Source organism: Typopeltis vanoorti, chromosome 6, assembly GCF_054136105.1.
Source record: "Typopeltis vanoorti isolate ZY-2024b chromosome 6, IOZ_Tvanoo_1.0, whole genome shotgun sequence".
Taxonomy (NCBI): domain Eukaryota; kingdom Metazoa; phylum Arthropoda; class Arachnida; order Uropygi; family Thelyphonidae; genus Typopeltis; species Typopeltis vanoorti.
The window spans coordinates 150,167,642-150,182,884 of NC_143554.1; the positions used below are offsets into that span (position 1 = coordinate 150,167,642).

The 15,243-nt window shown below is 35.8% G+C and overlaps 1 protein-coding gene across 2 annotated transcripts in view; it reads left to right on the plus strand.

Moving 5' to 3' along the window:
- The window catches only part of LOC150106098 (uncharacterized), a 184,248-nt gene that overhangs the window by 163,744 nt on the left and 5,261 nt on the right, over positions 1-15,243 (plus strand). For both annotated transcript variants that reach the window (XM_090393843.1, XM_090393844.1), the window contains exon 9: positions 6,529-6,624. In XM_090393843.1, the coding sequence (XP_090249969.1) occupies positions 6,529-6,624 (96 nt within the window). The remainder of the gene's footprint in view (positions 1-6,528; positions 6,625-15,243) is intronic.

Sequence of the window (15,243 nt, forward strand, 5' to 3'; positions counted from 1 at the left end):
AAGTTAGTAATGATGTAATTTTTTTCATGTAGTACTATCATATCCTATACATCCCTTGCATGTACATGGCAGGAATTTGATGATGATTTACTGTCTTCACTAATAATCGTGCCTAAGTTGCTAAAATGTTTTGCTTGTTCTATAGGTTCTCCATTCATGATGCAGTTGATATTTTCAATTATTCTGCCTATTTTCATTGTCTTTGTCTTGTTATTGCTGATTTTTATACCAAATTTATTACAATAGTTATTCGATTTAGTCAGGGAATCTTGCAGACTTGTACTGGATTTATTTAAAATATATCATCTGCATTAAGTAAAGAGCTGAGATTAACAACTCTAATTTTGACATCAAGTTTAATACCACTTTTCTTCATAATGTGATCCATATAGATAATGAATAACAGAGGGGATAATGTACATCCTTGTCTCACACCAGATTTAACATTAAACCATCTTCCTGTACTTCCTTCAATTCTAACTGCTGACTTACAACTCAAATAAAGACTAAGTATTGCTTTATATAATGCCCCATTGACACCCTGCAACTGTAGCGTTTTGAATAGCTTTTCTCCTGGCTTTTCCAAGAGTTCTTGTTCTTTCCAAAGCTTCCCTTCCATAAACCTTCTCAACCATTTCTCAAATTCAGTTTTATTTATCTTTATATATATATATATATATTTATATATATATATATATAGGTACTATGAAAGCTTTACTCCAGTCACCTGGAATTCATGTCTATCCAGGCCTTCTGGACAGAGAAATGAACGTAGTGCAGTCACTGTAAGACCTTTATATTTCCATACTTGAATATTTGTGGTCAAATGTCATCTACTCTAGTTGCCTTTCCATATTTCAGTCTTTTAATGGGTATTTTACTTCAAGTATGGATGTGTATTCCTGACTGCATTCCTGTTGAGTGTTTTTGACCACTGTGCTGACACTGATTGTTTCATTTTACATGAAGTAATTACTCCATAAATCAAGGATATATTTTTTCTCCTGTTTTCATGTCACCTTTATCATCTCTCATTCGTTTTACAGCACGCTTTCCTCCATTTCTGTGCTTTTTCAACAACCTCCAGAATATCTTACCACCCTTTTGATATTTATTTTCTATATTCTTGCCAAAGTCCTCCCATGACTTTTGTTTACCTAGTTTTACACAGTGTTTAGCTTTTTTAAATTTGTCTCTGTATTCTCTAAGAGCACAAGCTGACTTATTTGCCAGGAACTTTTGATATTCTTTCTTCTTTTCGTTTACTGCCTCTTTAACTTCCTGTGTCCACCATGGAGTTTTGATTTTTCTATCCTTGCCGATAACCTCACCACATACCTCTCTGGCTGAACCAATCAGTGTTTTCTTGAAGGCTTGCCATTGAATCTCCAAGATTTTTTTGCTGTTCTCAAACTGTTTAATTTTTTTCTTCAATAATTTTTGCGTGTTTTAGTCTACAGTTCACATCTGAGAGCTGCTCAACTTTTATTCGCTTTAAAGCTTTCTTACATGTCATTCTCTTTAATATGAAATTCAGTTTTATCCTACTCAAGACTAAATAGTGATTGCTTCCAATTTCAAGTCCTCTGTACACTCTGGTGTCCTGCACCAGGGAGAAAACATCACTATCAACAATAACATAGTCAATGAGACTTCTTATTCCTTGCCTCTTCTCTCCATGTGAATTTGTGCACATTTTTATGTTGGAACATGGTGTTAGTAATAACCAGTCCATGTCCTGAGCAGAAATCCAACAGGTATTTGCCATTATTATTAGCTTTGCTCTTTTCTTCAAATTTTCCCAAAATATTTTTGTATGTCTCACAATCATTTCCTACTTTGCTGTTTAGATCCCCAACGAGGACCAACTTTTCCTTTTTCATTGTGTCAGTTGCTTTCTCTAAAGCATGAAAAAATTCCTCCACTTCTACCTTAGTAGAACCTTCTGTGGGACCATAGACACTAATAAGTCTCATTGTCCAGTTCCCCACTCTCATATTTGCCCACATCACTCTACTTGAGACTGCCTGCATTCAAGAAGATTAGCGTCATATTTAGTGTTGAATACTATGGCTACTCTTTCTTTTCCTTGATTGTCATTGCCTGAATATAACATTTTGTATTTATTGCTCAGAAATATCTCACCAGTTTTTGTCTTTTTTGTTTCAGTCACCCCTATAATGTCAATCTGGTACTTTTCTAATTGCTCAGCTAGCTCCATTTCTTTGCCATTCAGGCTTGTTATGTTGATAGTGCCGATCTTTAACTGTGGTGATGTTGAGTTGGGGTGTGTTTTCAGATTTGTTCCAGTTGCTTACGTTTCGCTATTTGCCCTGGTTCCCTGGTGAAAACAATGGGGACCTTGTTTCACCGGGCGACGCCCCAGCCGGCATGAAATTTTGTCATGTACCATCATTTTGTATTTTGGTTTAAGCCAATAAGAATACGATTTGGTCGGCTAAATCCCAAATTAGCAGCCCATCCTCATTCGTTCAGTATTATATTCGGGGGGGGTTCACTTCTTCCTTTGTCTGAGATCGTACCTTGTTTGATAAAATTTTTTTGCGCTTAATCCTTCTCAGTCTGTTATAGAAACTTCTAGATCTATTAATTATTTCAATAATGTTTACTCCGATGGTTGTTGGACAATTCTGCCCTAAATTTTCTTCTGTATTGACTTGGTCTTTTGCTATTTCAAGCTCGAAATTTGATAGATTTCAGGTAGACAGTTTACTTCTGAGATTGAAGCATTTTGAGATTCAGTCTGATTATTTTCAACAATTTCACTTCTTCCCTCTGACTGCATGAGATTACCTTTACTCTACATTATTTCTTCATATGATTTCTCATTCCTATCCCTTTTTTTAACTTCATGATTCTCTCTACTAAACCGTTTCCTTCCCATGGGAAATATTTCATTTTGAGAGAAATTAAAAGAAAACTTGTACTTCTCTAGAAAGTTAGTTCCTAAAATTACCTCAACTTGTGGGTGGGATGTCTTTGGGGGGACCAGCTATTCTTGCCAAACACACACATTAAACTCAGGTAGGTATATTTTTACTCTAACTTTCTTGTTCACATAAACATTGGACGTCGATATCCCAGATATTCTAAATTTTTTCCTCAGATTAGAAATTCCTCGCCATATACGAGATTTTATTTCGTGAAAATAATTTAATGAAAAGACAGAGGCCTGGGAACTAGTATCTAACAACATGTTACAATGTGATCCTTGTATCTTACCCTTAATTATGATCTTAGATTCTCTCGATTTTGTATAGCCTTTATTTCTCCTCTTATTATTACAGGGCACATGCCCGAAATTTGATTCTTTATTGTTTTTCCAGAATGGCCTTCTACTAGAAAAACAGTTCCGGGCAAGATGTCCAATACTATCACATTTGAAACATTTAGGGGGTTCCCTATGATCCCTTTTAGCATAACTATCCTGCAATTGATATTTATGGATATTTGAACTTTGTTCAGTCATTGATTCTAACTTCATCATCATGTTATCAATTAGGCTTAACATAGGCTGGTTCTGTCGCTCAACTTCTTGTCTTATTGTTTCATTGATCTTTTCTGGATGAAAGATATGAGGCTCTGAGGATTTGACCGAGATGGTCGCCAGCTGTTGTAATACAGCATCGAGTCGATCCATTACAGGCTGTTGTAATCGTTCCACCTCACGCTTTATCATGGAATTCACTTCTTCCCTACTAATCTGATTCTTCTATCATAAGGCCCTCATTACAATCAGACCCTAGATTAAAATTAATGGACTTCTGTCCGTCATTATTCCCTTGATTTCTTAATGCTCCTTTTTCTCTTTTATGCTCTTTTTCTGACTTATTGTTATCCTCCGAATTACTATTTTCCCTAATTACATTAATATGGCCTAATTTTGATGCGGGACAAATGTCGCCAAGCATCTGTTCTTTCTCTCTCAGCATTGTAGCAATCCTCTAGGTTTGTCAGCATTTTCTTATTTGTGGTTTCTCTTAATTCAGGTTTTAATTTTTGCTTAAACTGGAGGAAAACTGCCCAGTCTAGATGAGATCTATCTTCACTGGAAATACTAAGACTGTTGGCTAGGGTTTGCAGACGATTATAATAGTCTGTTATGCTTTCCCTATCCTTTTGAGTGCTTCCTTGTAACTTCCAAAGATTGGGTCCAATGCTCCTTAGTTTTGAGAATTGCAAGATTAATGTTTCTTCAAATTTAGTATAGTCTAGAGTTTCCTTTAGAATCGGGAAGGAATATAGGAAGTTCTTCGCTTTTCCCACTAACTTATTCCTAAGTAAAATTAGCAACTGAAAATCAGACCAATTTGCCAATTTTCTTAGTTTCTCTATATTGGAAAAAAAAGCTAAAACATCGTCAGTTTCCTCTCCAGAGAATTGTGGGAATACCTGTTGTGGATTCACCGTTCTGAAAATTTCAGTATCTTCCATACTAGTACTTGATGTTAGAGCCATATTGATATACCAGTTACAATTTTCACAAATCTAAACTTCAAAATTTCTTAATATTAGGCTTGCCTGATTCGCTCTATAACTTGCTCACTTTGATTTATTTATTTCTATATACCCAGGTCTATAAATCATCCTGTCGACTGCGGCATTATAAAATTTTTATTATATCTATCTTGTCTATCAAAATCCTGCCGACTGCGCCATTGAAAAATTTATTTTATTGTGCCATTGTAAAATCTTTACTCTCTTTACTTAATACTTTCATTTTGTCAATTCTTAATTCTTAAATCTTAATTGCACTGTATCTGTGCCCTTGTAAAATCCTTTGTACAATCTTTCTCTAGTTAAACCTTAATTCTCTTAACTTCAATATCTCTCTTGGCCTATCTTTACTTATAAGAACGATGCTAGTGGTTTTGGGGACAAAGGGAATACTAATGGTTAATGCGAATTCCTTTGTCTCCACACTGGTTCTAATTCCTTTTTCGGATTCAGGGAAAATTTATATTTCACTGCGCTACCCCCGAATCCTAGATTAACAACGAGTGTAGAACCAAGGAACCAGAACACAGTTTAGCATACAATCTTATATTACAATAAATTACGTTTGCAGTCGTAGTCTCTCTATAAATTTATCTCCTGCTGTGGTCCGTATTTTATTAGCAAGTGCAATAGAGAAGAAAATCAGGCAAGTCATCAGTTAAACAAAAAGAACAAAACATTTAATTCAATTTAAACATATTACACATTATGAATACACTCTGATTAAATAATCTGCACTAATTACTCAGACTGTCTATATCAGCATGCAAGACAAAGAACTTCATTTATGATTTACAACTTATACTTGAAAGATCACACTTATTCATTAATACTAAGGACATTTGTTAACAGAATTACTAAATTAGCCTCACGTGCTCTCATACAATTTCTCTCACAAAACCCTCATAACTTATTCAATCATTAAAAGACAATTCCTACCTAGGCTCCACGTGCTCTCGCACTATTTCTTTTACAAAATACTCAAAATTCTCATATCTTACTCTATCATTAAAAGAAACAATCTCTAGAGTCCTTCCCAAAATTTACAGATATCCTTCTAATACACATTTACTTATATAAAAAAACATAGACTGTACGTTACCAATTGCTGACCCCCCCCTACATATCTCCTCCGGACAATTACTTTCGACTCCACTTTCCTTCTGCTTTTTCTGAGGCATTCATGAAGGGTTCAATCTGCACTTATTTCTGCTGCCGAAAATAGGTAGATGTTGTTCTCAGGTGAACTCGCTCAACATCGTAACGATATCTCCGTAAGCATCAGTGATTATCTTCTGTTGGGCTGGTCGTCGACCGTTAAATTTTCAGGAATTCCACGGCAAAGTCCCTCAGTCATTATCTCGAATACGCAGGGAACGAGGGGATGCCACGAGGAAGCTCCACACACAATAGCAAGACCGCAAGATGGCACGAGATCCGGAGCATAAGAAGGCATAAGAGTAAGAGTCTTTTTCTGCGCTGCACGACTTTTTAAATTGCGCACGACCCATTCACTCTACATCATCGATTACTCCTCCTATTTGTCAGCGTTACTCAGTATTGAGCACCACAAATGTAATTCTTAGTGTACTCTTCTGAGCGTGTGTCTGTGCGGGTTGGGGGGAACTACTTGCTTACGAAAAGGGTGCACCTGTACTCTTCATTGCACGTGTTCAGAATCCTGCCACTTTTATTTAATTGGATTATCTCTTTCTCCCAGAAATTTATAAGTACTTACATTTAAGCAGTAAGGTTTAAGCAATTTAGCAATTCACAATACTTTACATTACTGCATAAATAAATGAAAGATTCTCAGTCATGTAATATTTTTGTAATTTACAATAGTTTAGTATATATGACATATCAATAATTGATTCAAAATTGCAAGCCCATGTTAAGTCTGTAGGAAACAAAATTTAATTTAATTTTTGTTTCATTCAGAACTTAACAAACAATTCTTTTATTTTGTGAGTTTTGGCATGTAGTTTATACTTTGTTTTCTTCCCACAGAACATTCAAAAGGAGAATGAATATCTGAAGGCTAAGTTGAAAGACACCGAAAATCAAATCGATGGCCTTTTATATGATATGTCCATTTACTGTTTGGTGAGTGATACCTCAGCTTGAAATTTATTAACTCCATAACTTCCAACATGGATATTAAATTTGTCTGATTAACATCGATTGGGTTCTTTTATGACAGTATTAATTCTTCTTTCATGAGCGTGATGGAAGATATGACATGTTTTGAAAACTTGTGGATTGCTTTTTTTCGAACATCCAGCAATTTTAAAGTTATGTTCTTGACTTCAGTTTTGAAGGCAGTGCATTTCATTTTAGAGACACTGAAATTGTTTTAGTTTTTATAAATCAGAAAGGTATAAAATTGGGTATTAATAGTGTTTAATATATCAGAAAAGAATTGTTACTTTTTGAAGAATGCACAAAGTTTCAATCAAAATTTCATTTATTTCACTTCTCCACTGAAATCACCACTAGCCCTTGTTAGTAGGTCGTTCTTTTACTGAATATTGTTTACGTGTGGTCTATATGATAAAGAAGTTCAGTAGTCAAACTGGATTTTTTTTTTTAATTAGTCATTAATCACTGCTTAAATTTCCACTGACTCTTAGATATTAGTATTATTATTATTAAGAGAGACCTGCAGGGATTTAGGGACTCATTGAGAGAGAGGCCACATATTACTTGCATGAGCTGTCATACTTGTTCTTGAATTCATTTATACTACTTGCACACATAACATCCAGTGGCAATCCATTCCAATCATGCACCACTCTATTCTCAATCTTTGCTATATGGCCATTGAACTTCAATTTTGCATTACTAAAACTCAAAGATCCCTAGTCTGATAGTTTCTTGTAGATAATCCCACCAATATTATATAACATTGGATATCTAATCGCATTGAACCGCATGATTTTACATTTACTAACATTGAACTGATAACAATTTTCACATGCCCACAATTTCAGCCTATTTAAATCATTGCATATCAGTTGCATTGCTGATTACCCTGCCTATCTTTGCATTATCAGCAAATAACTGTATATCTCCAATCAAATCCTTCTCAATGTCATTAATGTACATATTGAATAACAATGGACCAAGAACTGATCCTTGTGGTACACCACTGGTTACTTTAAATTTTGCAGACTTACATCCCCTGTATACCAATTTTTGATACCAGTCAACCAGCTGTCTTCTTATCTCTTATTTTATAATCCAAACCTATATTCTCCAATTTATGCAACAATCTTCCATGCTTGTATTTTGTCCAAAGCCTTAGCAAATTCCAAAAGTATTTTCCCTGTCTAGCACAATGGAAACATTATTATTGAATGGGAGAGTGCTAAAACATGATCTTCCCTTAGTAAACCCATTTCAGAGATTCTCTGTCCACCCATTTCTGTATGTGACCACTAACCAACTTTTCCAAAATTTTCACCACCACCACTCCAAAGACACTGATAGGTCGATAGCTGCACACATCAGTCTTTGCATCACCTTTATGTAATAGGATTACCATACATTCTTTCTGTTCCTGTGGGATCTTTGCTGTTCTGGGACTCAAATTATATAGTCTGGTTAGAGGAATAGCCAGTTCAGCTGAACACTTTTTTGGAATTTGTGCTGATGTCTCATCAGTGCCTATTGTCAAATTCTTATTCAGTTTATGCATCAACTCTAATACTCCTCATATACCTGAGTTTCTTCATCCAGTAAAAAATAGCAGTGAGTGCAATTTTGCATACACCTGCTTGATAGCTATTAGCAAAATGGGTACTTATTAGTTGAACAACCTCTTCTGTATCTGTCACCCTAACGCCATTTACATTCGACAAAGGTTATTCTAACATATTCAGCACCATTACTTGCAGCATAGCAAGAAAATTCTTTTGGATTGTCTTTACCTTTCAGAGCCAGTTTGTTTTTCATACTGAGACTTAGCTTTCCATGCAACATTTGTGACTCTTCTGGCCTGCTCCTTATAATTTTCATAACTGACATCATCCATATGCACATAGTATTCTTTCCCACATCATCCTTTTCTGAAGAATTTCATGCTTAATAAGATTACACATCCATTTAACTCCTACTCCATATATATATATGTGTGTGTGTGTGTGAAGGTGGTCTGTAAAGTTCTTTCCTAACAATGAAAAATGGAATTTATAATTTCAAAATTATTTTTATTTTTAAAAATAATCTACCTTAAGACTAATCATTTATTTCAGCGATGCTCCAGCGCCATTATCCCATCCCTGTAGTGGTTCTCAGTAAGATATGCAAAATACCCCTCTACAGCTGCAATCACCACTTGATTCAAAGAAAAACGCTGACCAGCGAGGAAGAGTTTTAGTTTTAGGAAGAGATAGAAGTCAGAGGGAGCCAAATCTGGGGAATAGGGTGGATGTTCCAACAATTCATAGTGCAGATCCCTTAATTTTCCCATTGGCAAAACACTTTTGTTGGCAGGTGCATTGTCCTGGTGAAAGATGATTTTTTTCTTCTGCAAACTGGGTCTTTTCTCACAAATTTTTTTGTCTAGTCTGGTTAAAAGATCGGAATAATATTCCCCAGTTATTGTTTTACCCTTTTCAAGATAATTAATAAACAAAATGCCTTTAGCATCCCAAAACACTGATGCCATTACCTTTCTTGCTGATGGAACCAACTTTGTCTTCTTTGGTACTGAACAACTGGTTCTGTCCACTGTTTTGGCTGCTGTTTGTATTCTGGTATAGTTGTTTAATTATGTATCTCATTCCCACTTTGAGCCTGTTATTGATAATGTGGAAAAATATCTTGTAGTCAGTATTAGATAGAGAAATAGGTCTCCAGCTGCTGATTAAAGTGTGATCTCTATTAGGTTTTGAAATAAGGATGGTATGGCATGCTACAGATTCACTTGGTGTGTGTCTTGATGAGAGAAAAGAATTAAATAGTATAACTAGAATGGGAAGAATAAAATCCCAGGCCTCATGGCAAAGTTCTATCTCTAGACCATCAGGTCATGGGGATTTTCTTGTCTGGCATTCTTTATAGGCTGTGATAACTTCAGATGCTGTAATGGGTCTGTCAAGTCCATCTAGGATATGAACAGGAAAGCCATTAATGTTCCAAAAGTTATAATTTCCAACCCTACTATTGTCTTCAAAGAGATTTTTGTAGTGTTTTTGAAAGGAGTCAGGGATGTCTTGAGTGGTAGTCATGTCTTCACCATCAACGCAGATTTGAGTGATAGTCCTCTCTTTACGAAATTTAGTGAATTGTCTGTTGAAAAATGCAGCTGAAGGGCTATCTGCTAAGTGCTGCTGTATTCTTATCTTAAAATTTCTTTCTTCTACTTGTAAGGTAAGTATGTTCATCCTTGTAAGCCTGTTTCTTTCCCCATTCCATTATATTCTGTTTAACGCTCTTTTGAATTTTAACCACATATCTCCATTCCAGGTAACATTATTCCACTTTGAACTGAATGTGTGGAATTTGGTTGAAAAGATCAATGGGAAATTTTGTGGAAGGCTCCATGATCAAGAACTGATCTCTACTTGTTCCATGTATTGGAACTTGTAGAACTGGATTATGATCTGATATGTTGATATCAAGATGTTTTATCTGAATTATCCCATTTATAAGGGAAGAAGAGATATAAATTTGATCAACACAAATACCAATGATTCATGTACATGTAAGCTTGGAGATTAGGATTGTGAATCCTCCATATGTTTACTAGTTGAGCATTGTCAAGACATGCTTTTAACTGCATATCCAACTTTTCCACTCCTGAGATGTCCTGTTTTGTCTAATGTGGTGTTTTCAATACAATTTCAGTTTCCAGCTACTATGATGTAGTGGGCACTGTATAAATGTGGCTCCAATTCCTGGAAGAAATTGGAGCCATATTTATATCTAACTGTTCCCTTGGATGGAGTCTAAATGTTCATGGAAGTTTTTTTCACTTGACTATGCTACTAATTATATATTTGGTTTTATCCTTTATCCAAGTGTAAGTAAACAAAGTTTGTGCCTGAAGTACTTGCAGGACTGGAGCAACTTGTGGTATAATTTCTCATCACATGCCTTAGTATCCAATAATGCAAAGCACATCTCCTTGCTGACGTGTATAATGCTATGCATTAAGGGAAGGGTCACTACCCAGACTGGTTTTGATCTTTATTGAGGTCTCATCAGTGGGAGCCAGACCCAGAGGTGGTGATACTAAGGTGGAAGTAATAATGGAGAAGTCATATTTACCTATACAAGTTGCCAAAGGGTGTCGCAAGGAGATGTGCTTTCCATTATGGGATACTAAGGCAAGTGATGAGAACTTATACCACCTTTACCACGAGTTGCCCCATTCCTGAAAGTACTTCAGGCGCAAACCTTGTTTGCTTACACTTGGATAAAGGATGAAACCAAATATATAATTAGTAGTATAAACGTTTATAAACTTTATTACACATCTACAGTATTTCCAGTCTATTGTCAAGATTCTCCCTTCTGCATCCCTTTGGATGTTACATAATGACCCACGAAGGGGGGGGGGGAGAATAAGAACTCCTACTCCAGTCCTGTTAAATCTTCCAAAACTCCAATAAAAAAGAAGTGGATATCTATCTGTTCAAGTTTTTGCTTGAGTATGCATAGCATGAGTTTCCATATAGTTTCTTGTTGAAGCCTGTGTAGCTCAGTAGAAATGGCATTTGCACTCTACAGTGCTTGACCGCATGAAGGAAGACTTGGTGGTTCAAATCATCTAGTCCCTGACTAGAGGAAATTTTTCTAAGCCTTTTTTTGATTATTTTCAGACATGAAAAATATTGTGTTAGGATTAGGGACCATGAGATGGCAGCACTTGCTAGCCGCCTTCTTCACTGCGTACCGATTAATTAGTGATAGCCTTGGGCCAGCTATCTCTGATTGGCTACCAGTGGAGATTGAACTGCCTACTCAGTCTCCAAAAGTTAGATAGGGCTAAAACGTCCTTGCCTACTCCCTATATGGGAACAAAATGGTATTAGCTGATTTTATTTTTGATTTTTTTTTTATAGTTTCTTGTTTAATTTGCCTGTGGAATCCTCATACATTTAATCAGGCATGCAGAAAGGAGATGCTATGATTAATGAAGCGTCACTGGTAAGTCTTTAACTTCTAAATTTTGGATGAACCTGCTGAGGTCTTCAATCTGTAAAGGTGTATTTGTGTAGCCTGCTTCTTGTAAACTGTTTTTCAGTATTTTACAGTTGCTTCCATTATGTGAACTTGATGCCTATTGTTCTTGATTTTGAACCAAGTTATTTCTTTTTTGTGTAGATGATAATCATACTGAGAAAACTTTGAATTCTCCATGCTTTCTTTAATTGTATCTCTCGGTTTCCCTTTATTAGCATGAAATGGTTCTTCATAGTCCATAAACTCTTCTGAAACTGAAGAGTTTTCCTTTCATGATCCACAATCTTCTCCATCTTTACATTTTTTATTACTTTTAGATGTACTTCCTTTTTTTAATTTTTTTGTTTATTCTCAGTTTTGTTTATTCATCTTTCCTTTTTCATGATCTTATCTGCATGTTAAGTTCTTTCAGTTGTCTTACTTGCTTTTCTGTTTCTTCTCCAGTTTTTCCCCTTGTAAAACAGTTTTTTGTTTTTGCATTTCATCTGGTATCTGTTCAGATGTTATACTAGGTTCATTATCAGTAATTTCAACTGATGTTGTTCCATCTATATTTGACTGGGAAACTGGCTCCTACATATCTGGAGTTTTGGAGCTAATTTCTAGCTGATTTGATCGTGCACTGTTTGTGATTTACCAAGTGTAGTTTGTTAAAAGCTCTGTCTTTACTAGCCTTAATTGGAAGATCCGGGAACTCTTCATTATGCCTCTCTGATATACACGATGTTGTAATTGGCTCTACTGGTGCTCCCACTCTTTCAGCGAAAGTTCTAAAAGGACAGGTGTTAACTTGGTGTTCAGAACTTTCACATTTCTGACAGGGTTTGAGACACTGATTAGCAATATGTCCTATCTCCATGCATTTGAAACATTTAGATTTGAGGCAGTTACCACCCTGGTGATTGTTTGAACCACAATGCAGGCACTGCCTTTGTGATTTTACCAAGTGTAGTATAAAGAGTTTCTGGTTGTACTAATGTTAACAAATTTGGTACAGGTGTCTTCATATCCATTGTGAAGGTGACATCACCAGAAAGCCAGTTTGGATCTTCACCTGATAAATGCTTTCGTATGTAATTAATCTTACCCCATTTCAAGAATGTCTGTATAAGAATTTCATTACTGTTTTCTCTATATATTCCATTGGAAATATTTGATTTTTACTGTTTTTGCTTGGCTCCCAACCATTACAGAAATAACTGTGCTGCCTTCTAAAGTAAAACCCTTTAATAGTTTGTCCCTTGTTTCCACATCTTTAACTACAACTAAATATTTCTCTCTGTTGTATGAGGTGAGGTTGTGTGCAAGGATAAAAAAAATCAGAACTCCCTGGTGGACACAGGAAGTTAAAGAGGCAGTGAAGGAAAAGAAGAAAGCATATCAAAAGTTCCTGGAAAATAAGTCAGCTTTTACTCTTACAGAATACAGAGACAAATGTAAGAAAGCTAAACAGTGTGTAAAACTAGCTAAACAAAAGTCATGGGAGGACTTTGGCAAGAATATAGAAAATAAATATCAAGAAGGTGGCAAAATATTCTGGAGGTTGTTGAAGACGCTTAGGAATGGAGGAAAGAGTGCTGTAAAAGGAGTTAGAGATGATAAAGGTGACATGAAAACAGGAGAAAAAGATATCCTTGAAGTATGGAGTAATTACTTTGAAAAACTGCTAAATGAAACAAGCAGTGATGACAGCACAGTGATAAAAAACACTGACCAGCTATGCAGTCAGGAATATATATCCATACTTGAAGTAGAAAAAGCCATCAAAGGCTTGAAATGTGGAAAGGCAGCAGGGGTAGATGATATTCGACCAGAAATGCTGAAGTATGGTGGTATAAGAGTCTTACAGTGGCTGCACTGCATAGTTCAGAAAGCCTGGACAGAGGGACGAATTCCCGATGATTGGAGTAGAGCTCTCATAGTACCCATATATAAAAAGGGAAATAAAACTGAATGTGAGAATTACAGAGGTATTTCCCTACTGAGTGTTCCTGGCAAGATCTATGCAAGTATACTTGAGAAAAGGTTGAGAAGAATTGTGGAAGAAAAGCTTGGTGAAGAACAAGCTGGATTCAGGCCAAATAGAGGCTGTCAGGATCAGATCTTCACTTTACGACAAATAGTCGAGAAAGAATGGGAATATAACAAAGATCTGTGTTTAAGTTTTGTCGATTTGGAAAAGGCATATGACAAGGTGCCAAGAGAGAAGCTATTCAATACGCTGCAGTTATGTGGTGTCAATGGGGCATTATATCAAGCAATAATCAGTCTTTATTTGAGTTGTAAGTCAGCAGTTAGAATTGAAGGAAGTACTGGAAGATGGTTTAATGTTAAATCTGGTGTGAGACAAGGATGTACATTATCCCCTCTGGTATTCATTATCTATATGGATCACATTATGAAGGAAAGTGGTATTAAACCTGATATCAAAATTGGAGATGTTAATGTCAGCTCTTTGCTTTATGCGGATGATTTTATACTTCTAAATAAATCCGCTACAAGTCTGCAAGATTCTCTGACTAAATTGAATAGCTGTTGTAATAGATATGGTATGAAGGTCAGCAATAAAAAGACAAAGACAATGAAAATAGACAGAATCATTGAAAATGTCAACTGTGTTGTGAATGGAGAACCTGTGGAACAAGTAAAACATTTCAGCTACTTAGGCACGATTTTTACTGAAGATGGTAAATTAAATATAGAAATAGACAACAGAATCAGCAAAGCTGGTATGGTGGGAAGTCAATTGAATAAATTCATATGGAATAAGAGAGAAATTAGTCGGAACACTAAATTAGCTGTATACAAGACAGTATTCAAAGTTCAAACCAGTTTTAACTTATGGATCTGAGAGCTGGGTCAGAAGTAAAACACTTGAGCAAAGACTAGAGACCGCAGATATGAGAGTCCTGAGAAAGATTAGATGCGTGAACAGATGGCATCAATGGCAATATCATATTAAAAACGAGGATATTAGGAAAGAACTTGACATTGTCAGCATCCAGGAATACATTAGCAGAGCTAATCTCAGGTGGTATGGTCACTTAAATAGAATTGGAGAGGAAAGATTAGCAAAACAAGTGTTCTCTGCCAGGTTGGCAGGAAAACGACCCAGAGGAAGACCAAGATATACATGGATTGATACAGTACAAAGTGCCTTAGACGATAGAAATATAAGATCTGATAATGTTGGAGTCTTGACAAGTAACAGACTGATTTGGAGGAAAATTGTAGATAGGAAGTTAGTAATGATATAATTTTTTCATGTAGTACTGTCATATCCTGTACACCCCTTGAGGGTACATGGCAGGAATTTGATGATGATGATGATGATGAAAAATAAATGACTCTAGACAAACTGTATTCAGCATCATGATCAAATTCATGTATTCATTCATCATCGTTCAAATTCATCAAATTCTTCTTCATTACCTGGATGCCTACTAATTAATGACTATCTACCAATTTGGATTCTACTGCTCTCATTCTCGTGGAAAGGCTTAGACGTTGGTTATGCATTTTCACTATATA